Genomic DNA, 27152 nt, shown 5'->3' with positions numbered 1-27152 from the left:
TGTCCTGATTTTTATTTTTTTGTATGTGAAGTCATCTAGATGTGGAAGAAGATCTGAGTTTATATACTGTCAGATGTGACAAGTGAGGGACGCATGAGGCTGGAAACTACAGGTGCTCGTCATAAAATTAGAATATCATGAAAAAGTTGATTTATTTCAGTAATTCTATTCAAAAAGTGAAACTTGTATAATGTAGACATTCATTCCTCCCAGACTGACATATTTCAAATGTTTATTTCTTTTATTTTTGATTATTATAACTTAATGAAAATCCCACATTGAGTATCTCAGAAAATTTAAATATTGTGGAAAGGTTCATTATTGAAGACACCTGGTGCAACACTAATCAGCTAATGAACTCAAAACGCCTGCAAAGGCCTTTAAATGGTCTCTCAGGCTAGTTCTGTTGGCTACACAATCATGGGGAAGACTGCTGACCTGACAGTTGTCCAAAAGACAACCATTGACACTTTGTACAAGGAGGGCAAGACACAAAAGGTCATTGCCAAAGAGGCTGGCTTTTCAGAGCTTTGTGTCCAAGTACATTAACAGAGAGGCGAAGGAAAGGAAAAGATGTGGTAGAACAAAGTGTACAAGCAATAGTGATAACCGCACCCTGGAGAGGATTGTGAAACAAATCCCATTTAAAAATGTGGGGGAGATTCACAAGAGTGGACTGCAGCTGGAGTCAGTGCTTCAGGAACCACCACACACAGACATATGCAAGTCATGGGTTTCAGCTGTTGCATCCCTTGTGTCAAGTCACTCTTGAACAAGAGACAGCGTCAGAAGCGTCTTGCCTGAACTAAAGACAAAAAGGACTGGACTGCTGCTGAGTGGTCCAAAGTTATGTTCTCTGATGAAAGGAAATTTTGCATGTCCTTTGGAAATCAAGATCCCAGAGTCTGGAGGAAGAGAGGAGAGGCACAGAATCCACGTTGCTTGAGGTCGAGTGTAAAGTTTCCACAGTCAGTGATGGACTCCATGCCACGCTGCATTGCTGCAGTAATTCAGACTAAAGGAGCTCCAACTAAGTATTGAGTGCTGTGCATGCTCATACTTTTTAGTTGGCCAATATTTCTAGAAATCTTTTTTTTTGTATCGGTCTTAAGTAATATTCTAATTTTCTGGGATATGGGATGTGGGATTTTCATTAGTTGTCAGTTATAATCATCAAAAATAAAAGAAATAAACATGTGAAATATGTCAGTCTGTGAGCAATGAATGTCTACATTATACAAGTTTCACTTTTTGAATGGAATTACTGAAATAAATCAACTTTTCAACCTGTAGAGGACATTGGATGTCCATGGGTTGCAGAAGGAGGAGAATGAACGAACGAACGAACGAACGAACGAACGAACGAACGAACGAACGAACGAACGAACGAACGAAGGAACGAACGAACGAACGTTTTATTTTTCAAACATGTAAACATGTACTCATTTTGACAAAAACAATGAAGGATTTATACACTGCCAAAAAAAGTAAATAAATAAAATAAATAGAACTCATAACCATTATTGTGTAAGTCAAAGTCCATCATTCTTCTGGGACATCTATGTGTCCAGTTAGAAAGTAACACTGATTGTGAATTAATTTCACCTGCTGTTGTAGAAATGGAACAGACACATTCCTCATACTTTGCATGCTGACACAGTCACTGAGTTGTCCAGTGTGTCTATACTTTAAGAGATCATTTTGTTACTCTGTGAGTGTGTATCTGGTACTTCGATTGTTGTTCGATATGTTTGTGATGTTTTTGGTTATTATTTAAGTACTCAATTACTGTCAGCTCTGTTTTTCTGTAAAAGCAGTAGGAAATTTTCTGGTGTGTTTGTGTTCAAGTGTAGCAAATTGTTGTCTGGTGAAAGCTTGGATTGAAGGGTCATTGCCTTCTATTTGTTGTGTTTTTGTCTCCTCTTTCTTCTTTCTGCTTTGCATTTTGCGTCTTCCTTCTTTTTCTGTCTCCTCCGGTCAGGTCCGGCAAGATTACATAGGTTCCATAATTCAAAGTAAATAAATAACAGTAAATAGATTAATCAGATTATCAAGAGGAGCCTTATATCCATAAACCTCCCCTTGGCAGAGCAAATTTGTCAGCAAGACAACCTCTATAATGGGTTCTGAAGGTGGTGAGACCATTTCCCTGTCTTCTTTCTTTCTGGCTGCTCTTTGGTCACATTTAAATTTAGCCAGTGTGCTCCCCACTAGAGGTAACATGAGACGATTGTGTGAATCCCAAATAAGATGCTCAGGTAGTGCAGCTCATCCAGGAGGCCACATCGCTGTGGCAAGAAGGTTTGCTGTGTCTCTAAACACAGTGTCAAGAACATGGAGAAGATACCAGGAGACAGGCCAGTACTGCTATCTGCTCCTTTGTACAAGGAGGAATATGATGAGCACTACCAGAGCCTATAAGATGATCTCCAGCAAGCCACTAATGTGCATGTTGAGTCAGAAAGAGACCCTATGAGGGCGGTATGAGGGCCCAACATCCACAAGTGGAGGCCTGTGCTCACAGCCCAACACGGTGCAGCCTGATTTTACATTTGCCAGAGAACACCAGGATTGTCAGATTCGCCATTGTCTCACTGATGAGAGCAGGTTCACACTGAGAACATGTGACAGGCATGAGAAAGTTTGAAGATGCAGTGGAGAACATTCTGCTGCCTGCAACATCCTCCAGCATAACCAGTTTGGCAATGGGTCAGTGATGGTCTGGGCAGGGATATCCTTATAGGGCCATGTAGGGCCACAAAGCTCTACATGCTACCCAGAGTTACCCTGACTGTCATAAGGTGCCACGATCAGATCCTCAGATCCATTGTTTGCCTACATGCTGCTGCAGTGAGACCTGGGTTCCTGTGTGTGGCTGGAGTGTGTCAGCAGTTGAAGGCATTGATGCTATGGACTGACCTGTCCATTCACCAGACCTGAATCCACTTGAGCACCTCTGGGACATCATATCTCATTCCATTAACCACCACCACATCGTACTACATACTGTAGTATGTAGTACCGATCCAGATTTAGAAGGAGATGCCTCAGGAGAACATCCATCATCTCATCAGGAGCATGCCCAGATGTTGCAGGGAGTGCATACAAGCACATGGAGGCCACACACACTACCAAATCTCATTATGAATTATTTTGAGAAATTTCCATGAAATCATGTTTAATGATAAATAAATTTAAAAAGCTATTCAGAAATATTATATTGAACAGATACATGATGGAAACATGTCGTCTCATGTGTATTGTCTTTTTGTTCTGGTATTTAGTTGTTGAAGGAGCATGTTTTATTATTAGCTGCTTGTTACTGTATGTGTAACATGTAGAAAAAAGTATGTAATCCATCAAATGTCCTTCATTTTTAATTTTTTTCCTTTATTCTTTATTTCTATAAATTGTTTAATCTTATTGACTTTTATTTCATTTCTTGTTGAGGATCATTTTGGAAACTTTTAGTTACTTTAATGTTGAATTTCTAGTCGCCTATGATGTCATCAGTGAGCACATCCCTTCCTCCCTCAGTCTGCTTTTGGCTATCATGCATTTGCAGCGTTTCTGACATTCATGTCCAATTTGAAGTAAAAGGAAATTAATATAGATTGTAAAAAATCATGAGAAGCTGAGATCTTTGCACGGTGGGAGAGCACAACAGAAAAATACAAAAACTTTTCTCAGGATTACCTGAGTTAAGGTGAAGTCTGTGACAAACATCAAGAAGAGTCTAAATTATACTGTCAGTGAAGAGGAAGTTGAAATCAGACTTAAAGTGTCTGCAGGGCAAGAAGAATAAATGTGAAAATTTGGAGGAAACATACAAGGATTCAACACAGCAAAAAGCAGCTGTTGTCCATAGAGAAGCAGGTCTACTTCAGTCCCGTCACACTGCAAAGCCATGCATCTATCTGTCTGATGATCTGACCAGTGAGAGAAATGGAGACACATTGCAGCAACTTGCTGATAATCCAGAGAGAAACACTAACTAAATCCCTGAAAGCTTCAGCTCAGGGAAACACAGCTGGGAGGAGGTGGGAGATCATCCGGACTGGAATATTGGTGTGGTTAAGAAGTCTGTTGACAGGAAGGGAGAGTTATGCTTCTCCAAACATGGAATCTGGTGTTCATGGCATGGTGATGGAAAATACACTAATGGTGTTGACTGTCACAGTGAAGAAGAATCTCCAGAGCTGAGGTCCCCAACCTGGGGTCCGGGACCTCCCAAGAGGGTCCCCTAAAGAGCATAGGAGGTCCCTGAGGAGCTATTGTGGTCAATGTCCACACACTGTCCCTATTTACAGGAAAACAAGTATGTTTATATATTGTTAATTTAACTTTGGCTTTATCAAAGGACAGGACTCAGCCAGAATACATTGTGTATGGTGAGAATCTCACTATTGAAAGCATAAAACCAAGTATGATTTCAGCACATGGTGGGGTAGGGGATCATAGCTTTTTAGCATTTGCATGAAGGGGTCCACAAGGAAAATAGGTTGGGAACCAGAGGATCAGAGTCCAGCTGGACTATGACAGGGGGGCCGGGTCCTTCTACAAACCTGAAGACATGATTCACATCTGCACTCACAGAGACACTTTCACTGAGAAACTCTTCTCATATTTTCTTTCTTTGTCCAGCTGGAGAAGCAAAAACCTCTGAAATCAAAATCTGTCAAACTCGTTTCACTGAGATTTTCAGGAAAATGAATCAGATGTTCAAACTTTTACCATCATAAATTATTATTCATTAATATTTTTCAGATTTTTATACGTTTTTAAACTTTTTAAATCACTGAAACAAATCAGCAGTCTGATTTATTCTTTATACTAAAACAGATTCAAAGCTTCTTAAATGATTTTCTTCATATCAATATTTTCTTATCACCCAAATGTGTGTTTATGTGCAGAATCATTAACATCACCTCTTCATGAACTCTGTTATATTACACGAAGAAAAACAGCAGAGATGCAAAGAAACAAAGAGTTTACTAAATACAAAAACTGCAACACATCAGGTCAAAGTCTGATGTTGGAAATATGAGCTTTTTAATGTGGTTAGCAGCCTGTCTGATTTATAATTATTTCTTCTTCAGAAGTTTTTCATCCAACTGCCTCATTAGTTTGTAAATATATTCATTTTCTTCTTGTTTGTAATGAATTTCAATGAATACCGTCAAATATTTTAACTACAGAAAAAGAAAGATAATAAAATTTCGTCCTGTGAAATAATTTGAGCCAAAGTTTAATTTTACTTTGTTTTGTTTTACCTTATTGAACGTGGAAACTTCTGCTCATGTCTGAACTTTGTCGCTAATATTTTATTCAGATCAATAAATTCCAGGTATTTACATGCTCATTTAGATTTTTCCATAAGTAATAAATCTCAGAACAATCATCATTTATAGATCGCTCTGGTGGATGTTGAAGAGCTGAAAATGTGAGAAATAAAGTTTTACATCTTTAAAAAGAGATGTAAAACTGTATCAGGCCTAATGAGGAGAAAATTTCACTTTATTTCTCCTCCACTGGATGTTTGTTTACTTTTAAATGTTCTGTGTAAAATAAAGAATAAATCGGAGGTTTTCAGCAGTATGTTCATTCTTCATAAAGTTTTCTAAGCTCACCTGCTTCAATCATGTTGACAGAGAAATGTTTAAAGAGTCTGGACACACAGAGCTGGAAACATGAGTCTTTTTATTTTGCAGCTGCATTATGCAAACACCGTGTATGAGAGGTGAAGATTATTGTAAAAGTTTTCCAACCAGGAAACTTTGATTCAAAGACTTTCAGTTTGATATTAAATGACTTTTGAAATAAAATCATAAAATATCTTCATCATGTAATTGTGTGACTCATGTTTCTTCCTGTGATCACCACTAGATGGAGACTAAACCAACATTTTGCTCCTGTTTCTGATTTCATGAACTCAAGAAGGAAGCTGCAGCTGCAGCACTAACACCAATAAACCTTCAATCAAAAGAAAACACACAGTTATTCTCAATGTGTACAATTTTACTTGTAAGGATCATGTGTTCGGTCCAAGTATGACACACACACTGAATTGTTTTACACATAACAAGGCATTATGAAGGAAGGTTCATGAATTCCCTCCCCTAAACTTTACAGAATCTTAAGATCCATGCTTTAGCATTTTCCACTAAAAGATAGGACATGCAGAACTGGAGGTGTGGGTGGATTTTTAACCTCATGCTGCCTGTTATTTTATGCTTTTCTTTTAAGCCCTAAATCAGTTAATAAATCTGCATGTTCTGCTGCAGGAGGCTCAACAAGAGGAGCAACTGGTACAACACCTGACTGACGATTTTAGGGAAAAGGCTGGTTTTAGTAGTTTGTATGGTGACAGCATCTATGATATCAGGTTGAGAGAGACTGTACGTTTTTGTATTGCCGGTTAAAGAACAGTTGCTGGCCACCACACCACAGTTCAACAAACTTAAATTTGAAGACTGAAATCTTTTGTGTCGTGTTAAAAACCTACTGTGACGTATCAAGTGTCAGTTTTGTCTTAAACATGTGTTCATTTTTAAATCAATGAATTTCTAAAATATTTAAATTAAAGTTAATGTTTAGATTTTTTTTAATTAGGCTTGTATCAGCATTTGAATGTATCTAAATAATTCATTTTTGTACATTGATTGATACAAATGAAAACAAAAGAAATCCAGACACACATTTCAATTACATTTTTTTATTAGCTAATTCATAAAACTAATTTCCTATCTAAGGAAACCAACAGATTAGATCAGTTTGATTTAATCTCCCTTCCTGAGCAAGCACACGGCGACAGTGGAGAGGAAAAACTCCCTTTTAACAGGAAGAAACCTCCAGCAGAACCAGGCTCAGGAAGGGCGGCCATCTGCCTCGACCGGTTGGGGGTGGAGCGGACAGGAAAGAGGAACATACAAGCACAAAAACTCTGAGACCTGGGGACACCTGCTGAGAAAGAAAAGAGAGAAACACAAGTTGATGACGAAGGTTTTGAGTCTTCATTGCAGTTGAACCAGGTGTGAGTTCGGGCTGGAGTCCTTCTTTGAATGCCGTTCCCCTCTCTCTGCCTATTTTCCTGTCTGCTCCTTACTACTAGACATCCTTAAGAAAAACAAACAACAAAGATATCATTATCTTCATTTGGTAATATCAGTACTGTCATATGCAAATGGTAATTCAAGAGTAAAAACACGAATGTGAGTATAGAGGCAGTCAGTGAATCATGGGATGTCCTGAGTAGCTTAAACCTATACCATCATAACTAAAGGGAAGGTCAAGGGTCAACCAAACCTCTTCTAATAATGAGGTTTATCAAAAAAGAATATTTTAAACTTAATCTACATGTAGAGAAGGTATTTGCTTCTTGAACCCAAACTGAGAGGGAGTCCGACAAGACATGAGATTAATATCCAAATTTTCTCCCTCCCATTCTACTTTTAAAAACTTTATAAACCACAAGCCTACAGTCTAAGAGCAAAGTACTCTGTTGGGACTATATGGAACTATGGCATCTTTAAGATATAATGGTACTTTGTTAATAAGAACGAGGGACGTCTGTGTATCTGACGTTCATGCTTTGCTGTCCAATATTGACTTTTTGAAGCATGTAAAAAGTGAAAATTAAAAATCCAGGCACTTAAACCCGAAGAACTCTGTCATATGTGACAAAAATTACAAATTAATGCTTAATGTGGTTTATTTGATGCCAATAATATGTCTAATCCTCTGTAACACAACATTGTGATCAATGGTATCACATGTAGCACTGAGAACAAAAAAGGACAAGAATAGAAATGAATGTTTTCTCTATGACAAGATCTTTTGACTGTCTTCATCGTTTTTTTGGCTTGTCATCTCTAAAATGTGTGTGTGTGTGTGTGTGTGTGTGTGGAGGGGGAGACTTCATCTTCTGTTGCCACAGATGTTTCTTCATCAGGAGGGTTGATAGTGGGGGGGCTTAGCTGCTCCTTGCCACACGGGGAATCTTCCATAATGAAAAACTTACCTTCTGTCTTCCCATGGCTGCTACATGGTACAAGGGTTCCAGGAACCAGTTGTACAAAGCACTCTAAGATGTAATTTTTTAAATGTATATTATCATTTTATTCTACCAGAGTAGATAGTAATGAAGTACATTTTATTTACTGTAATAGGTACATTTTTAAATATGTGTACTCAGCTGGAGTATTAGTTTTAGAGGAACTTGTCTTTTTCCCTCTATTACATTTATACAACAATGTTTTACTTTTAACTCCACATTTTTTATAGGAATGATCTTGTTACTACTTTAAGTTTAAAGTCAGCTGATGAATTTTGTTTTCATTCCTAAAATCCAAAGAAAAATAATCTACTTATTCTGATGGATTTGTCAAAGAGATGTTTTCATACATACAACTCCAGCATCTCCTAAATGTAGTGCAGAGTTATCACTCATCCATTACACCCATCTGGTAAAGCTCTGCCCTCTTGTGGTGATCATTTTTGAGGAGCAAAGTTACTAAATACACTTATGAGTAAATTTCTCTGGTAAAATGGGATTTAGCCTTTAAATGTTACTTTGTGCAGCTGGTCCCTGACACTTTATTTGTGGTTCTTTGTTGCTGTGACTGGATCTTCTGCCCCCCCACCCCCTTTCTAAATCCAGTTCTAGATCTGAAAATAGAGAAAATACCTTTAGAAATGTGTGAAGTATTGTGTTGGTTATTTTCATGCCTTCTTTCTCCATCTCACTCTCTTTCTCACAGTTTAGGACGTGATAACGTTTTCTTACATGTCTCCGATAGAAAAGGATGTACGCCAGCTCCTGCCTTTTCTCGCAAACGTCCCAGCCAGATGTTTTAAGGACCGTTGAGTCATTGAAAGTAAGCCAGTGGTCAGTTGGCTCCAGTGGACAGTCTTCTGGGTCGATGCTGTCAGAGATATAGTGTCCTAACAGGAGAGATTTTATTCATTTGTAAGGGAGTGAAATCATCCCAGCAGTACTGTTCATTAAAAAAGTGGCATATCAATCTTATTCAGTACAGTAGGCAAAGAGTCCTAACCATAGATTTTCAAAGGGATTTAACAGAAACAAATGTTTCTGACAAACATCTGTTACATGTCAGGTTGGGATTTGCTTACCTTCTCCAGTACTGCCTGAATGACTGATGGCGCTGACCAGACTGAAACAGCCACCACCCTGAGAAGAAACAGTTAATGAGTGACCTTCAGCACACAGAGCAGGACAAACAGTTTATTTCTTCATTTTCACACCATCACAATGTATCTGTTCCCTGTTATGGTCTGTGTTTCTTTACCATTTTAGATGACACAACTATGTCCCTCTGTATCTGCACAGGGTCATAGATTTTCTGCAGGTTGAAGGATGGAGTGTAGCAAAAACGCTTCAGATGTATGATGAATGTTCTGTAGGAAAAGATACAGTATAAACACATATGGGTGAATGTTGTAGGCATTTAAGTGATTGTTACATTATTAGTAAAAACTAAAAAGGGTCGGTGAACCACAGTTTTCTGAAATATGGGGGACGCCACTCACTTTGGCAGGGATGCAAAGGTCAAAGTCTGGCCTGATGACTTTCCTCCGCACTCACAGCTGTATTCCAGCTCCACCTCCTACAGAGCAGCACAGAGACAACAATACGTGTCAGAAATTTACTGTCAGCAAACAGCAAACATGACACATCAGATGTGTGATGGCGGCTCAGTGAGGACTGGTGAATCTTACCAGAAGATATTTTTCAATCATGTCTTCAATACACCCTCCAGGAACCAGGTCCAGAGACAGATTAGTAAATTGTTCCTGTCTGACTGATTGAACTCCACACCTGCACATACATTAAAAGTCAGCTGTACTGGTCAAAACCCAACTTAGATAAGACTATTATAAGAGATCTACGTGGGTAAACATCAGAATATCTAACTTGCATCTCTGACAGATTGCATGGTGTTGAACGGTGTCTTACTTTTTGCATGTTCTGGTGTACTCCATTTTAAATCCAAAGCTGTCTTCCACTGGACAGGTATAGCTTCTGCCCAGACCCGCTGCGGTCCGTTGAAGCAGAGGAGACAGACTCTCGATGTGTGTCAGGATCGAGATCAGGAACTCATGGGCGTCCTGAACACACACAAACACACAGAAGTATTTAGATATTGATATAGATAATTTCTTTTATCTTGGACCTTATGTCTTTAATAGAGATTGAAGTGAATTGAATATTGACTGTGTACTAAAGCGAGAATTAAGCAACAATTATCAAAACGTTATCTGACTCACATTCTGCAAACTATCCATAAACTGCGGGTTCTGGTCACTGATAACATCTTTAAAGGACTGCAGGAGTTGACTCTTGATGTTAGAGTTAGTTGATTTGTGACAGTCCCTGATTTCAATCAGTTTTCTGCACAGAGGGAAAAAATGAACATGAATGTGGTTAGATGTGTTTTGCCCATTGTTTTCTTCTAGAGACATTTGAGGGTGACGACGCTGCTTTACTTCAGCAGTTGAGCCTCAGGAACTGATCTCCAGATCTGCTCTGTACGACTGACGCTCTTCACAAAATCTTTTAATGTCAGGAGGCTCTGAAGACTGGAGTTCATATAGCAAGTGTTCCCGAGGTTTGGAAATCTGACACAACAACACAGGTTCAAACACATGTTAGCATTTTCACTTCTTTACTGACAACTTCAGAGTGGAACTCATTGTCTTCATGCATTTTCAGGAGTGAATGTTTTGTTGCAGCTTCATAAGGTTATAAACTCACCCAAGGGGGTCGGTGGTTCTCCAGCTGTCTTTGTTAGATAATGTTCTTATCCTGGAGAGAGGTGTTTTAAATAAATCGTATATTAGGAGAAGTTTAATCACAAACTTAATGCTGTATGAAGGCTTGCAGTGAAAATCTTAATTTCTTGTCATGACTGGCTGATAAAGAATTAATTCTTCATGATTATAGTAACTGGACATATAAAAACGAACTGTTGTAACAAGAGATCGGGATCTTAACTTTATATCTTACCAACTGAATATGTCTTTCACGTGGGAGTAACTTTCCTCTGGTTCAGAAAGGGACTCCAAAGTGTTCCTGGTGCAGTTTGTGTCCAACAAACTCATCTTCAAATATGACGATGGACATAGACGAGAGGATACACCCATGACCTGCGATCTGCTACTGGAGGAAGAAACAGGTCATTAGAGAAGTAGAACAGACTAGAGTACTCACAAAGAGGCTAATTCAGGGCTACAATCTAAAACTAACCAGAGTTTGCCAGCTGGCTTCTCCTGGTTTTTCTTAGCAGACAAGGGTGACTTGTCTTGCTTGATCTGCTCCACTGTTGTCCTCTTGTCATGGTGTGAGAATAATGTACTCATTTTTTGTGCGAGTTGCTCTCCTGTTATCTCTTCAGTGGAGCTGTCATAGAAAGAAGGAACAACTAGTCAGAGCAGCAGAACGCTAAACTAGTTTTGGACCTTGGAACCAGTCGACTCAACGAAGTTGAAAAGAAGTAACCTGAGGGTCCCCAGTTTGGGGACTTTGAGAACAGATGGTGCCAAACTGTGCCAAAATGGCCATTTTAGAGACCTCGTCCAAACTGCCTTTACTTCTTTTTACTTAAGCTTAAAACCTATTTCATTTGTGCTTTGTGCCATTTTCATTTATGCTTCACCAGTAACACAAACATATTCAAACAGACCTTGTGGTTGCAGAGATATGCTAATTTCATTATGGATACACAATTATTAAGCAGATACATAAAATATAATATAGTATACTATACCTAAAAAAAAACTTAACTTTGCTAAGAGACCCCTCTTGGATATGGGGCTCCCCTTGAATATTAAATGTTATTTATTTATTTAAATAGTTTCATGCCAACTCTATTCATAATTGCTGGATTGGACCAGAGTAAGAAAGACAAATGACAGATATGACCAATTCATTTAGAAGTATTTTTAAATGTAAACAAAAAAATTTTTGTCCTCAAAAGTTATTTATTGGTGACTGATTTTAGTAATAAATGCAAACATTAAAACAGTCCTTACTTTGTTATCTCTGTTACTTTGTTAGTAATCAAGAAATCGGTGCTCTCAGCCGGAGAGACGCGATGATTCCTCTGTTGGAGAACAGACAAGTTTTTGATTAATTTGTGTACTAACAGAATAAGGAATTTAACGGATTTAACAGTGACTTGTAAATATGTGTTACACCAGAAAATTCTGTGAAACATACTCTGAAACAACGAAAAGGCCAAATCCATCTTGGTTTTGACGTCTTCTTCTTGGCCTTTGGATGTTGGGTGTCTGACTTGTTTTGGCTAGACAAAGAAAAATGTTGTTTTTTATTCATACATAAATATAAAAATACTGTAATATAGTTAAATTGTAAACAATTAAACTGTTAAGTCTAAGTTTTGTTAAAAATCAAATATATAATTAAGCAATAAGCTAAAATATTTGGTTATTTCTTTGTTTACCATTTCTGAGAGTTGTTAAGCTTCTTCTCATCTGCCACAACAGTTTTGTCTGTTGTTTTCTGCTCAGAGCAAATAAAAATGTTAGCTACATAAGATATATACATATATATTTAATATAATATCACATTTAATTGAGGAAAGAATTAGAAAACATCTTTAAAGTATTTTAAAAGTTTAGATTTTTTTTGTTTGTTTCTTTTTAGTTTAAAAAAGTCACTGTAAAGCGTAACCTGCAATAAACCTACTGTAATTCTGAGTAACAAACCTTTTTCCAGGAAAAACACCGTAGAAGAAACATGTTTGTAGTTCGTTGGGTCTTTTCAGAAATCCTGTGCGCTGCTTGGATATCAGGTTAAAACTGAACTCCAAGAACAGAATGTAGTAAAACTGATGTTCTAGAATGTGAACCTTTGTGACACATTAAAGCACATTCTGTTGAAATTTGTATATTTTTGAATTGTCTCTATGAATCTATTCCATAAAGAGTTAAAAGAGCCCTAGATAGTTAGTATATATCATATATCTGCTTATAACAGCATCTACACTGTCTGATATGCATGTTGTACCTAGAAACCACTAAACTGCATCAGTAACATGGCTCATAGAAACAAACATCACAGCTTTCAGATACTTTATTAATAGGGGAATTATGTGAATAACAAACACTTTTACTGATTTTATGCATTGACATAGCAGTTTTATCTGCACATGGCTCTTCATATAATGAGCCATTTTCTTTATGTCAAAGAAAAATAAACATTTAAGCAATACAACTGAGGGAAGGGTAGATTAAAATAGATTTATAAAGGTATCTCCAATTTTTTAAACAAAAAACATGATTCTCAAGCAAACAAAATTAAAATCTGTCTGATTTTAGAAATATAACATTTGTGATTTATAACTTTTAATTCAAATTTTGATCCTTTTTTATTTTTCATGTTTGTCCCATGCATGTGTGTGGCAGTTGTAAAAACAACAAAACAAAACACACAAACTAACAACACAAACAAACATTAAACACATAATTAAAAGTCGAGATGGCACTCGATTTTTCATTTGTAGTTTGGCTGTCCTGATTTTTATTTTTTTAAATGTGAAGTCATCTAGATGTGGAAGAAGATCTGAGTTTATATACTGTCAGTCAGGTTTGCTCCTGAAGACCCGGAAATTCAGCCACACGTAGAACAAATAGTTTTGAAAAGAATAAGGTTTATTGAGGGCCAGGGGATGGAGGGAGTAAAACCAGTTGTGGTTAGCTGGCGCAGTCAGACAATCCCAGAGGGGTATTGCACGACACCAAGATAAGGGATTAAGCCGGGATATGTTGGTTATCCTGGCTGAATTTAGCCTTAAGTCGGTTGCATGAAAGCAGCTCAAACTAATCCCGGCCAAGTTACTGTGGTGATTTATCCGCTGCAGCTAGCCTGCTCCAGAACAGGCTAACTGCCGGAAGATTAATCCTAGCGAGTCACCTGCATGTCCAACGTCAATTCTGTGAGGAATTAATGTGTTTTACAGCATGTCCATGGTCTTCCTAAGTATGGCGCGTCATTTTAATCATCCAGTATTAAAATATTACATATACAGTCACTGTACATTTAATCGAAATCTGTTCGTAATCGCAACAGCCTTTTTATATGGATTCGAGTTGCAGTATTATTACTCAGGCCAAGTGTTATATTGCTATGCTAATGAAGACTGCTCGTCAAATTGCTGTCAGAGGTTTTATAAATATGTGTTTTATTGCATTAATTGAGATTACAAAACACAGCGGATGAGGTTACAAAGGTGTATTCAAAGAAATCCGTGATGAGGGCAATGTAGAATATTCAGGTCCAACTCCCCTTCATCTGTTCCCTCTTCGTAATGGCTTGCCCTTTTTCGGAGGATGTGCTGGACGAGGAAGCCCGCATCCTCAGAAGAGCTTTCAGACGTGAACGAGTCTTCAGGGACAGGTCACATCCCCTGGCCTTTGGAGATGACTATGTCATTGAGAGATACAGAGTTTTGGTTACTGGATTTCCAGGTCCAGTTTTCTGAGTGTCTGGCGTTTAACCTCAAGATCCAGCTCCATTCCTTGGAGCTTGATCTTTTTGAGTCAGCTTTTAACATCTGCCAGCTCTATCTCTCTTTCCAGGTGCCCTGAATAAAGCGTTCTGACAGTTTGTGAAGTCTGTAAAGGAAATGTCAATTAGCACAGAAGGATTTGTTCATAACGTAGATGTACTTTAGCCAATGTTACCAGGCCGCTTAGGAGACTGTGCAGCATCCGGGTCCTGCTACACATTTTCTATTAGCACCACATCACTGACTTCATATCCTTCATGGAATAAATAAGCAGGCCAATCCCATAAAACTGACATGCCTCAAGCCTTCTGGACTCCACTGACACAGTCTCCTCATCTGCAGACGTGCATTCTGCAGCTGCAGATGTGCCTTCCCCCTGCCGTATACATGCAGCGAGAGGACTTGGATTAAGATTTCACAGAACATACCAAGCCTGTGATTTCGAGACACTGTACTAACCGGATCATCTTCTGGTGGCTCCAAAAGTGTAATTGTGTTCCTAGACACTGCAAGGTTATCCAGAGTCAGACACTATATTATATTTGATTGTGTTCCATGTGCAGTAGAATTGCAGTACTTTGTGTACCTTGTATGAAGCGGACAGTTTCTGTGGCTGGGACAGAGTCAGTTATTGTCCCTCCCTGGATCCCCTCCATCACTGGCCTCCCTTTATTTAAATGGAGGCCAGTTCTTCTGCTGGAGTCACATCCTGGCTTGGTGGGCCGCCCCCCTGTGCCAGTTCTATAGGCCTTTTTTTTAACTGCTACAATCATACAGACATTGAACATGTCAGCAGACACCTCATCTATTCACCTCATTTGTTCACGGTTATCTACTTTGGAGTCACTTACCAGCTTGCAAAATGTTCTTATATTTAATTTTTTCTTGCTGCCAGGTCCTTTTATGGCCAGACAGGTTTGTCCTTTATGAAGGACAGAAAGATAAAATAGATAAAAACGTAACATGAGAAAAATAGATTAAATGACACATTGTGGATAATTGTTTGTACCTAATCATACTCTACATTTCCTGAGTAACATGCACCTGCTTGTCACTCTTAAAGTATACAACAGTTAGTGGATTTGAAAAGTAACTCCTTTAATTGTAGCCTAATTTTGACAGTTCCAGTGGAGCACTGTTTATTAATTGTACAGTTTTTGACTACTTACGCATTGAGCCGGTCGGCTATTGTCTGCCAGGCTCTCTCGCGTTCTTTACTTATGGCATTGGTTTTGCCTTTTTTCCTTATAATATCCTTAACTTCGTCAGAGAACTCCGTCAGGAGCTGTTGTTCAGCGGCCGTGAAGTAAGACGTGCGACTTTTATCCATTTCCCCATTGGTGATTCTGTGAGCGATCACGAGGTCTGCTTCAGTAAGCCGTGCACATGCACTTATCCCAACTATCTTCACCTGGCTTAACCTAGCCGCACCCTCTCATCCTGGCTCAGCAAATGTGCAACCAATTAAGCCAAGATAGGCCGCGCAAGCTAGGTCAAGCTGGGCTTGCTTAATCATCCTGGATTTCTTTATTCTGGTTTCGTGCAATACCCCTCTGGTCTGTGAGTGAGGACTCGTGAAATGAACTTCAGACAGGAAGTTAAGTCCACAAATCCAAAAGACGTAGTCAGGGCAGGCAATGCTCATTCACAGTGAGGCTCAGTGCAGTACTTATCCAGAGGGACAGGCAATCTCCGTGGTCATGCTGGCAAGGGTCAATCCAGGCGGGCACTTGAAGGGATCCGGCAGGGGTCAGGCAAAAGAATATCCACGGATGTAACAGGGTCGATGACAAGGAAGTCTGGAACAAGAAAATAGCAGGATCTCAACAAGGTAAGTACTGTTGACCATCTGGCAGGGAAGCAGAGAGTGAAGAGTGTATAAGTAGGGCAGGGAGCAGGTGAGGGGAATCACAATCAGGGCAGGTGTAGGAGATCATCCTGATTGCAGCTCTGCAGAGCAGCTCTGCAACCATGACACTGTCAGATGTGACAAGTGAGGGACGCATGAGGCCGGAAACTACAGGTGCTCGTCATAAAATTAGAATATCATGAAAAAGTTGATTTATTTCAGTAATTCTGTTCAAAAAGTGAAACTTGTATAATGTAGACATTCATTCCTCCCAGACTGACATATTTCAAATGTTTATTTCTTTTATTTTTGATTATTGTAACTTAATGAAAATCCCACATTGAGTATCTCAGAAAATTAAAATATTGTGGAAAGGTTCATTATTGAAGACACCTGGTGCAACACTCTATCAGCTAATGAACTCAAAACGCCTGCAAAGGCCTTTAAATGGTCTCTCAGACTAGTTCTGTTGGCTACACAATCATGGGGAAGACTGCTGACCTGACAGTTGTCCAAAAGACAACCATTGACACCTTGCACAAGGAGGGCAAGACACAAAAGGTCATTGCCAAAGAGGCTGGCTTTTCAGAGCTTTGTGTCCAAGCACATTAACAGAGAGGCGAAGGGAAGGAAAAGATGTGGTAGCACAAAGTGTACAAACAATAGTGATAACCGCACCCTGGAGAGGATTGTGAAACAAATCCCATTTAAAAATGTGGGGGAGATTCACAAAGAGTGGACTGCAGCTGGAGTCAGTGCTTCAGGAACCACCACACACAGACATATGCAAGTCATGGGTTTCAGCTGTCGCATCCCTTGTGTCAAGTCACTCTTGAACAAGAGACAGCGTCAGAAGCGTCTTGCCTGAACTAAAGACAAAAAGGACTGGACTGCTGCTGAGTGGTCCAAAGTTATGTTCTCTGATGAGAGGAAATTTAGCATGTCCTTTAGAAATCAAGATCCCAGAGTCTGGAGGAAGAGAGGAGAGGCACAGAATCCACGTTGCTTGAGGTCGAGTGTAAAGTTTCCACAGTCAGTGATGGACTCCATGCCACGCTGCATTGCTGCAGTAATTCAGACTAAAGGAGCCCCAACTAAGTATTGAGTACTTTTCATGTTCATACTTTTCAGTTGGCCAATATTTGTAGAAATCGTTTTTTTTTTATCGGTCTTAAGTAATATTCTAGTTTTCTGGTTTATGGAATGTGGGATTTTCATTAGTTGTCAGTTATAATAATCAAAAATAAAAGAAATAAACATGTGAAATAGGTCAGTCTGTGAGGAATGAATGTCTACATTATACAAGTTTCACTTTTTGAATAGAATTACTGAAATAAATCAACTTTTCAACCTGTAGAGGACATTGGATGTCCATGGGTTGCAGAAGGAGGAGAATGAAGGAATGAATGAATGAATGAACGTTTTATTTTTCAAACATATAAACATGTACTCATTTTGACAAAAACAATGAAGGATTTATACACTGCCCAACAAAAGTAAATAAATAAAATAAATAGAACTCATAACCATTATTGTGTAAGTCAAAGTCCATCATTCTTCTGGGACATCTATGTGTCCAGTTAGAAAGTAACACTGATTGTGAATTAATTTCACCTGCTGTTGTAGAAATGGAACAGACACATTCCTCATACTTTGCATGCTGACACAGTCACTGAGTTGTCCAGTGTGTCTATACGTTAAGAGATCATTTTGTTTCTCTGTGAGTGTGTATCTGGTACTTCAATTGTTGTTCGATATGTTTGTGATGTTTTTGGTTATTATTTAAGTACTCGATTACTGTCAGCTCTGTTTTTTCTGTAAAAGCAGTAGGAAATTTTCTGGTGTGTTTCTGTTCAAGTGTAGCAATTTGTTGTCTGGTGAAAGCTTGGATTGAAGGGTCATTGCCTTCTCTTTGTTGTGTTTTTGTCTCCTCTTTCTTCCTTCTGCTTTGCATTTTGCTGTCTTCCTTCTTTTTCTGTCCCCACTAGAGGTAACATGAGACGATTGTCTGAATCCCACATAAGATGCTCAGGTAGTGCAGCTCATCCAGGAGGCCACATCGCTGTGGCAAGAAGGTTTGCTGTGTCTCTAAACACAGTGTCAAGAACATGGAGAAGATACCAGGAGACAGGCCAGTACTGCTATCTGCTCCTTTGTACAAGGAGGAAAATGATAAGCACTACCAGAGCCTACAAGATGATCTCCAGCAAGCCACTAATGTGCAAGTTGAGTCAGAAACAGACTCTATGAGGGCGGTATGAGGGCCCAACGTCCACAAGTGGAGGCCTGTGCTCACAGCCCAACACGGTGCAGCCTGATTTTACATTTGCCAGAGAACACCAGGATTGGCAGATTCACCATTGTCGCACTGATGAGAGCAGGTTCACACTGAGAACATGTGACAGGCATGAGAAAGTTTGAAGATGCAGTGGAGAACATTCTGCTGCCTGCAACATCCTCCAGCATGACCAGTTTGGCAGTGGGTCAGTGATGGTCTGGGCAGGGATATCCTTATAGGGCCATGTAGGGCCACAAACATCTACATGCTACCCAGAGTTACCCTGACTGTCATAAGGTGCCACGATCAGATCCTAAAATTTATTGTTTGTCCACATGCTGCTGCAGTGAGACCTGGGTTCCTGTGTGTGGCTGGAGTGTGTCAGCAGTTCCTGCATGATGAAGGCATTGATGCTATGGACTGACCTGTCCATTCACCAGACCTGAATCCACTTGAGCACCTCTGGGACATCATATCTCATTCCATTAACCACCACCACATCGTACTACATACTGTCCAGGTGTTGACTAATGCCCCGATCCAGGTTTGGAAGGAGATCCCTCAGGAGAACATCCATCATCTCATCAGGAGCATGCCCAGATGTTGCAGGGAGTGTATACAAGCACATGGAGGCCACACACACTACCAAATCTCATTATGAATTGTCTTGAGAAATTTCCATGAAATCATGTATAATGATAAATAAATTTAAAAAGCTATTCAGAAATATTATATTGAACAGATACATGATGGAAACATGTCGTCTCATCTGTATTGTCTTTTTGTTCTGGTATTTAGTTGTTGAAGGAGCATGTTTTATTATTAGCTGCTTGTTACTGTATGTGTAACATGTAGAAAAAAGTATGTAATCCATCAAATGTCCTTCATTTTTAGTTTTTTTCCTTTATTCTTTATTTATTGAAATTGTTTAATCTTATTGACTTTTACTTCATTTTTTGTTGAGGATCATTTTGGAAACTTTTAGTTACTTTAATGTTGAATTTCTAGTCACCTATGATGTCATCAGTGAGCACATCCCTTCCTCCCTCAGTCTGCTTTTTGCTATCATGCATTTGCAGCATTTCTGACATTCATGTCCAATTTGAAGTAAAAGGAAATTAATATAGATTGTAAAAAATCATGAGAAGCTGAGATCTTTGCACGGTGGGAGAGTACAACAGAAAAATACAAAACCTTTTTTCAGGATTACCTGAGTTAAGGTGAAGTCTGTGACAAACATCAAGAAGAGCCTAAATTATACTGTCAGTGAAGAGGAAGTTGAAATCAGACTTAAAGTGTCTGCAGGGCAAGAAGAATAAATGTGAAAAACTGGAGGAAACATACAAGGATTCAACACAGCAAAAAGCAGCTGTTGTCCACAGAGAAGCAGGTCTACTTCAGTCCCGTCACACTGCAAAGCCATGCATCTATCTGTCTGATGATCTGACCAGTGAGAGAAATGGAGACACATTGCAGCAACTTGCTGATAATCCAGAGAGAAACACTAACTAAACCCCTGGAAGCTTCAGCTCATGGAAACACAGCTGGGAGGAGGTGGGAGATCATCCGGACTGGAATATTGGTGTGGTTAAGAAGTCTGCTGACAGGAAGGGAGAGTTATGCTTCTCCAAACATGGAATCTGGTGTTCATGGCATGGTGATGGAAAATACACTAATGGTGTTGACTGTCACAGTGAAGAAGAATCTCCAGAGCTGAGGTCCCCAACCTGGGGTCCGGGACCTCCCAAGAGGGTCCCCTAAAGAGCATAGGAGGTCCCTGAGGAGCTATTGTGGTCAATGTCCACACACTGTCCTTATTTACAGGAAAACAAGTATGTTTATATATTGTTAATTTAACTTTGGCTTTATCAAAGGACAGGACTCAGCCAGAATACATTGTGTATGGTGAGAATCTCACTTTTGAAAGCATAAAACCAAGTATGATTTCAGCACATGGTGGGGTAGGGGATCATAGCTTTATAGTATTTGCATCAAGGGGTCCACAAAGAAAATATGTTGGGAACCAGAGGATCAAAGTCCAGCTGGACTATGACAGGGGGGACGGGTCCTTCTACAACCCTGAAGACATGACTCACATCTGCACTCACAGAGACACTTTCACTGAGAAACTCTTCCCATATTTTCTTTCTTTGTCCAGCTGGAGAAGCAAAAACCTCTGAAATCAAAATCTGTCAAACTCGTTTCACTGAGATTTTCAGAAAAATGAATCAGATGTTCAAACTTTTACCATCATAAATTATTGTTCATTAATAGTTTTCAGATTTTTATACGTTTTTAAACTTTTTAAATCACTGAAACAAATCAGCAGTCTGATTTAATCTTTATACTAAAACAGATTCAAAGCTTCTTAAATGATTATCTTCATATCAATATTTTCTTATCACCCAAATGTGTATTTATGTGCAGAATCATTAACATCACCTCTTCATGAACTCTGTTATATTACACGAAGAAAAACAGCAGAGATGCAAAGAAACAAAGAGTTTACTAAATACAAAAACTGCAACACATCAGGTAAAAATCTGATGTTGGAAATATGAGCTTTTTAATGTGGTTAGCAGCCTGTCTGATTTATAATTATTTCTTCTTCATCAGAAGTTTTTCATCCAACTGTGTCATTAGTTTGTAAATATATTCATTTTCTTATTGTTTGTAAATAACTTCAACGAATAACGTCAAATTTTTTAACTACAGAAAAAGAAAGATAATAAAATTTCATCCTGTGAAATTATTTGAGCCAAAGTTTAATTTTGTTTTACCTTATTGAACGTGGAAACTTCTGCTCGTGATTTTATGTCTGAACTTTGTCGCTATGATTTTATTCAGATCAATAAATTCCAGGTATTTACATGCTCATTTAGATTTTTCTATAAGTAATAAATCTCAGAACAATCATCATTTATAGATCGCTCTGGTGGATGTTGAAGAGCTGAAAATGTGAGAAATAAAGTTTTACATCTTTAAAAAGATGTAAAACTGAAATCAGGCCTAATGAGGAGAAAATTTCACTTTATTTCTCCTCCACTGGATGTTTGTTTACTTTTAAATGTTCTGTGTAAAATAAAGAATAAATCAGAGGTTTTCTGCAGTATATTTATTCTTCATAAAGTTTTCTAAGTTCACCTGCTTCAATCATGTTGACAGAGAAATGTTTAAAGAGTCTGGACACACCGAGCTGGAAACATGAGTCTTTTTATTTTGCAGCTGCATTATGCAAACACCGTGTATGAGAGGTGAAGATTATTGTAAAAGTTTTCCAACCAGGAAACTTTGATTCAAAGACTTTCAGTTTGATATTAAATGACTTTTGAAATAAAATCATAAAATATCTTCATCATGTAATTGTGTGACTCATGTTTCTTCCTGTGATCACCACTAGATGGAGACTAAACCAACATTTTGCTCCTGTTTCTGATTTCATGAACTCAAGACAGAAGCTGCAGTTCCAACCAAAGATTTTGTTAGGGAAATTCTTCCCAGCACTAACACCAATAAACCTTCAATCAAAAGAAAACACAGAGTTATTCTCAATGTGTACAATTTTACTTTAAAGGATCATGTGTTCGGTCCAAGTATGACACACACACTGAATTGTTTTACACATAACAAGGCATTATGAAGGAAGGTTCATGAATTCCCTCCCTTAAACATTACAGAATCTTAAGATTTATGCTTTAGCATTTTCCACTAAAAGATAGGACATGCAGAACTGGAGGTGTGGGTGGATTTTTAACCTCATGTGTTGCCATGAGGTCAAACATGTGTTCACTTTAAAATCAACACCACAGTTCAAAAAAACAAACTTAAATCTGAAGACTGAAATCTTTTGTGTCGTGTTAAAAACCTACTGTGACGTATCAAGTGTCAGTTTTGTCTTAAACATGTTTTCACTTTTAAATCAATGCATTTCTAAAATATTTAAATTAAAGTTAATGTTTAGATGAATTAAATTTTTAATTAGGCTTGTATCAGCATTTGAATTTATCCAAATAATTCATTTTTGTACATTGATTGATACAAATAAAAACAAAAGAAATCCAGACACACATTTCAATTACATTTTTTTTATTAGCTAATTCATAAAACTAATTTCCTATCTAAGGAAACCAACAGATTAGATCAGTTTGATTTAATCTCCCTTCCTGAGCAAGCACACGGCGACAGTGGAGAGGAAAAACTCCCTTTTAACAGGAAGAAACCTCCAGCAGAACCAGGCTCAGGAAGGGCGGCCATCTGCCTCGACCGGTTGGGGGTGGAGCGGACAGGAAAGAGGAACATACAAGCACAAAAACTCTGAGACCTGGGGACACCTGCTGAGAAAGAAAAGAGAGAAACACAAGTTGATGACGAAGGTTTTGAGTCTTCATTGCAGTTGAACCAGGTGTGAGTTCGGGCTGGAGTCCTTCTTTGAATGCCGTTCCCTTCTCTCTGCCTATTTTCCTGTCTGCTCCTTACTACTAGACATCCTTAAGAAAAACAAACAACAAAGATATCATTATCTTCATTTGGTAATATCAGTACTGTCATATGCAAATGGAAATTCAAGAGTACAAACACAAGTGTGAGTATAGAGGCAGTCAGTGAATCATGGGATGTCCTGAGTAGCTTAAACCTAAACCAGCATAACTAAAGGGAAGGTCAAGGGTCAACCAAACCTGTTCTAATTATGAGGTTTATCAAAAAGGAATATTTTAAACTTAATCTACATGTAGAGAAGGTATTTGCTCCTTGAACCCAAACTAAGAGGGAGTCCGACAAGACATGAGATTAATATCCAAATTTTCTCCCTGCCATTCTACTTTTAAAAACTTTATGAACCACAAGCCTACAGTCTAAGAGCAAAGTACTCTGTTGGGACTATATGGAACGATGGCATCTTTAAGATATAATGGTGCTTTGTTAATAAGAACTTAAGAGGGACGTCTGTGTATCTGACGTTCATGCTTTGCTGTCCAATATTGACTTTTCGAAGCATGTAAAAAGTGAAAAGTTAAAGTCCAGGCACTTAAACCCGAAGAACTCTGTCATATGTGACAAAAATTACAAATTAATGCTTAATGTGGTTTATTTGATGCCAGTAATATGTCTAATCCTCTGTAACACAACATTGTGATCAATGGTATCACATGTTGCACTGAGAACCAAAAAGGACAAGAATAGAAATGAATGTTTTCTCTATGACAAGATCTTTTGACTGTCTTCATCGTTTTTTGGCTTGTCATCTCTAAAATGTGTGTGTGTGTGTGTGTGTGTGTGGAGGGGGAGACTTCATCTTCTGTTGCCACAGATGTTTCTTCATCAGGAGGGTTGATAGTGGGGGGGCTTAGCTGCTCCTTGCCACACGGGGAATCTTCCATAATGAAAAACTTACCTTCTGTCTTCCCATGGCTGCTACATGGTACAAGGGATCCAGGAACCAGTTGTACAAAGCACTCTAAGATGTAATTTTTTAAATGTATATTATCATTTTATTCTACCAGAGTAGATAGTAATGAAGTACATTTTATTTACTGTAATAGGTACATTTTTAAATATGTGTACTCAGCTGGAGAATTAGTTTTAGAGGAACTTGTCTTTTTCCCTCTATTACATTTATACAACAATGTTGTACTTTTAACTCCACATTTTTTATAGGAATGATCTTGTTACTACTTTAAGTTTAAAGTCAGCTGATGAATTTTCTTTTCATTCCAAATATCCAAAGAGAAATAATCTACTTATTCTGATGGATTTGTCAAAGAGATGTTTTCATACATACAACTCCAGCATCTCCTAAATTTAGTGCAGAGTTATCACTCAGGTCGTATAGTTGATGTATTGGTGGTGTGCAAACATTATGGCTTTGGTGTAGATAGATTATGATAGATGATTCTCCATCTGGGGATCAATGGCCATGTCATAAAACTTTGTTTAAGCTTCAAATGAAAGTGAAGCTTCTACTTAAGTTGAATAAATACTTCAATTTGGGTCATTTGACAAGAAGTGGGAATTTGATAATGTTCTCAACTATTAGAAGCTAATTTTACATTTAAATGTTAATTTAACATTTATGTTATCTTAAATATTAATTTACTGTACTCCTCACTCAAGTACTTTCACTAACCTGCTTATCCCCAAAGTCTGCACTATCATTTCTACATTTCTATTGCAAACTGCTGCAGCAGAAACTAAAGGTCAGTTCTTTCATACCACTCCACTCTCATCTTTTAAAAGCTTGGTGAGGGAGACGGTGTTATTTATTTATAAATGAATGAATGAATCAAACATTAAATGGGATTGGGAGAGAACATATCCCATCTGGTAAAGCTCTGACCTCTTGTGGTGATCATTTTTGAGGAGCAAAGTTACTAAATACACTTAGGAGTGAATTTCTTTGGTAAAATGGGATTTAGCCTTTAAATGTTACTTTGTGCAGCTGGTCCCTGAAACTTTATTTATGGGACTTTGTTGCTGTGGCTGGATCTTCTGCCCCCCCACCCCCTTTCTACATCCAGTTCTAGATCTGAAAATAGAGAAAATACCTTTAGAAATGTGTGAAGTATTGTGTTGGTTATTTTCATGCCTTCTTTCTCCATCTCACTCTCTTTCTCACAGTTTAGGACGTGATAACGTTTTCTTACATGTCTCCGATAGAAAAGGATGTACGCCAGCTCCTGCCTTTTCTCGCAAACGTCCCAGCCAGATGTTTTAAGGACTGTAGAGTCATTGAAAGTAAGCCAGTGGTCAGTTGGCTCCAGTGGACAGTCTTCTGGGTCGATGCTGTCACAGATATAGTGTCCTAACAGGAGAGATTTCATTCATTTGTAAGGGAGTGAAATCATCCCAGCAGAACTGTTCATTAAAAAAGTGGCATATCAATCTTATTCAGTACAGTAGGCAAAGAGTCCTAACCATAGATTTTCAAAGGGATTTAACAGAAACAAATGTTTCTGACAAACATCTGTTACATGTCAGGTTGGGATTTGCTTACCTTCTCCAGTACTGCCTGAATGACTGATGGCGCTGACCAGACTGAAACAGCCACCACCCTGAGAAGAAACAGTTAATGAGTGACCTTCAGCACACAGAGCAGGACAAACAGTTTATTTCTTCATTTTCACACCATCACAATGTATCTGTTCCCTGTTATGGTCTGTGTTTCTTTACCATTTTAGATGACACAACTATGTCCCTCTGTATCTGCACAGGGTCATAGATTTTCTGCAGGTTGAAGGATGGAGTGTAGCAAAAACGCTTCAGATGTATGATGAATGTTCTGTAGGAAAAGATATAAAAACATATGGGTGAATGTTGTAGGCATTTAAGTGATTGTTACATTATTAGTAAAAACTAAAAAGGGTCGGTGAACCACAGTTTTCTGAAATATGGGGGACGCCACTCACTTTGGCAGGGATGCAAAGGTCAAAGTCTGGCCTGATGACTTTCCTCCGCACTCACAGCTGTATTCCAGCTCCACCTCCTACAGAGCAGCACAGAGACAACAATACGTGTCAGAAATTTACTGTCAGCAAACAGCAAACATGACACATCAGATGTGTGATGGCGGCTCAGTGAGGACTGGTGAATCTTACCAGAAGATATTTTTCAATCATGTCTTCAATACACCCTCCAGGAACCAGGTCCAGAGACAGATTAGTAAATTGTTCCTGTCTGACTGATTGAACTCCACACCTGCACATACATTAAAAGTCAGCCGTACTGGTCAAAACCCAACTTAGATAAGACTATTATAAGGGATCCACATGGGCAAACATCAGAATATCTAACTTGCATCTCTGACAGATTGCATGGTGTTGAACGGTGTCTTACTTTTTGCATGTTCTGGTGTACTCCATTTTAAATCCAAAGCTGTCTTCCACTGGACAGGTATAGCTTCTGCCCAGACCCGCTGCGGTCCGTTGAAGCAGAGGAGACAGACTCTCGATGTGTGTCAGGATCGAGATCAGGAACTCATGGGCGTCCTGAACACACACAAACACACAGAAGTATTTAGATATTGATATAAATAATTTCTTTTATCTTCGACCTTATGTCTTTAATAGAGATTGAAGTGAATTGAATATTGACTGTGTACTAAAGCGAGAATTAAGCAACAATTATCAAAACGTTATCCGACTCACATTCTGCAAACTGTCCATAAACTGCGGGTTCTGGTCACTGATAACATCTTTAAAGGACTGCAGGAGTTGACTCTTGATGTTAGAGTTAGTTGATTTGTGACAGTCCCTGATTTCAATCAGTTTTCTGCACAGAGGGAAAAAATGAACATGAATGTGGTTAGATGTGTTTTGCCCATTGTTTTCTTCTAGAGATATTTGAGGGTGACGACGCTGCTTTACTTCAGCAGTTGAGCCTCAGGAACTGATCTCCAGATCTGCTCTGTACGACTGACGCTCGTCACAAAATCTTTTAATGTCAGGAGGCTCTGAAGACTGGAGTTCATATAGCAAGT

General features: G+C 38.6%; 2 protein-coding genes and 2 long non-coding RNA genes across 4 annotated transcripts; all 4 read right to left on the bottom strand.

Moving 5' to 3' along the window:
* Nucleotides 1-9025: 9025 nt before the first annotated feature.
* On the bottom strand, nucleotides 9026-11124 carry LOC121628081 (ubiquitin carboxyl-terminal hydrolase 37-like). The gene is made up of 10 exons (XM_041966983.1): nucleotides 11030-11124; nucleotides 10778-10828; nucleotides 10510-10641; nucleotides 10291-10414; nucleotides 9980-10131; nucleotides 9742-9841; nucleotides 9553-9629; nucleotides 9312-9420; nucleotides 9136-9193; nucleotides 9026-9051 (listed from the first exon to the last, which is right to left on the bottom strand). Exons 1-10 carry the CDS (start codon nucleotides 11122-11124, stop codon nucleotides 9026-9028), a joined length of 924 nt encoding a protein of 307 aa, XP_041822917.1.
* Nucleotides 11125-11139: 15 nt separating this feature from the next.
* On the bottom strand, nucleotides 11140-12121 carry LOC121628326. Its single transcript, XR_006008145.1, has 3 exons — nucleotides 12055-12121; nucleotides 11270-11422; nucleotides 11140-11182 (listed from the first exon to the last, which is right to left on the bottom strand). It is a non-coding gene; the product is annotated as an uncharacterized LOC121628326 (long non-coding RNA).
* A 132-nt stretch (nucleotides 12122-12253) lies between these two features.
* Nucleotides 12254-12825, bottom strand: LOC121628325. The gene is made up of 3 exons (XR_006008144.1): nucleotides 12751-12825; nucleotides 12486-12544; nucleotides 12254-12326 (listed from the first exon to the last, which is right to left on the bottom strand). It is a non-coding gene; the product is annotated as an uncharacterized LOC121628325 (long non-coding RNA).
* A 12735-nt stretch (nucleotides 12826-25560) lies between these two features.
* Nucleotides 25561-26838, bottom strand: LOC121628080 (ubiquitin carboxyl-terminal hydrolase 37-like). The gene is made up of 7 exons (XM_041966982.1): nucleotides 26821-26838; nucleotides 26510-26661; nucleotides 26272-26371; nucleotides 26083-26159; nucleotides 25847-25955; nucleotides 25671-25728; nucleotides 25561-25586 (listed from the first exon to the last, which is right to left on the bottom strand). The coding sequence occupies exons 1-7, from the start codon at nucleotides 26836-26838 to the stop codon at nucleotides 25561-25563; spliced, it is 540 nt and encodes a 179-aa protein (XP_041822916.1).
* Between the last annotated feature and the right edge of the window lie 314 nt (nucleotides 26839-27152).

The sequence above is a fragment of the Melanotaenia boesemani genome, chromosome 17, assembly GCF_017639745.1.
Source record: "Melanotaenia boesemani isolate fMelBoe1 chromosome 17, fMelBoe1.pri, whole genome shotgun sequence".
Taxonomy (NCBI): domain Eukaryota; kingdom Metazoa; phylum Chordata; class Actinopteri; order Atheriniformes; family Melanotaeniidae; genus Melanotaenia; species Melanotaenia boesemani.
The sequence above is the reverse complement of the archived record's forward strand: the minus strand, read 5'-3'. Positions and strand labels throughout refer to the sequence as shown.

Coding starts and splice junctions, on each gene's coding strand:
- LOC121628081 (XM_041966983.1), bottom strand. CDS start 11,124: ATGAGTTTGTTGGACACAAACTGCACCAGGAACACTTTGGAGTCCCTT. Junction 10,829..11,029: donor GTGAAAGACATATTCAGTTG/GTAAGATATAAA, acceptor ACCTCTCTCCAG/GATAAGAACATTATCTAACA. Junction 9,421..9,552: donor ACCTTTGCATCCCTGCCAAA/GTGAGTGGCGTC, acceptor CTTTTCCTACAG/AACATTCATCATACATCTGA.
- LOC121628080 (XM_041966982.1), bottom strand. Junction 26,372..26,509: donor TACACCAGAACATGCAAAAA/GTAAGACACCGT, acceptor ATGTATGTGCAG/GTGTGGAGTTCAATCAGTCA. Junction 26,160..26,271: donor TGATTGAAAAATATCTTCTG/GTAAGATTCACC, acceptor GCTGCTCTGTAG/GAGGTGGAGCTGGAATACAG.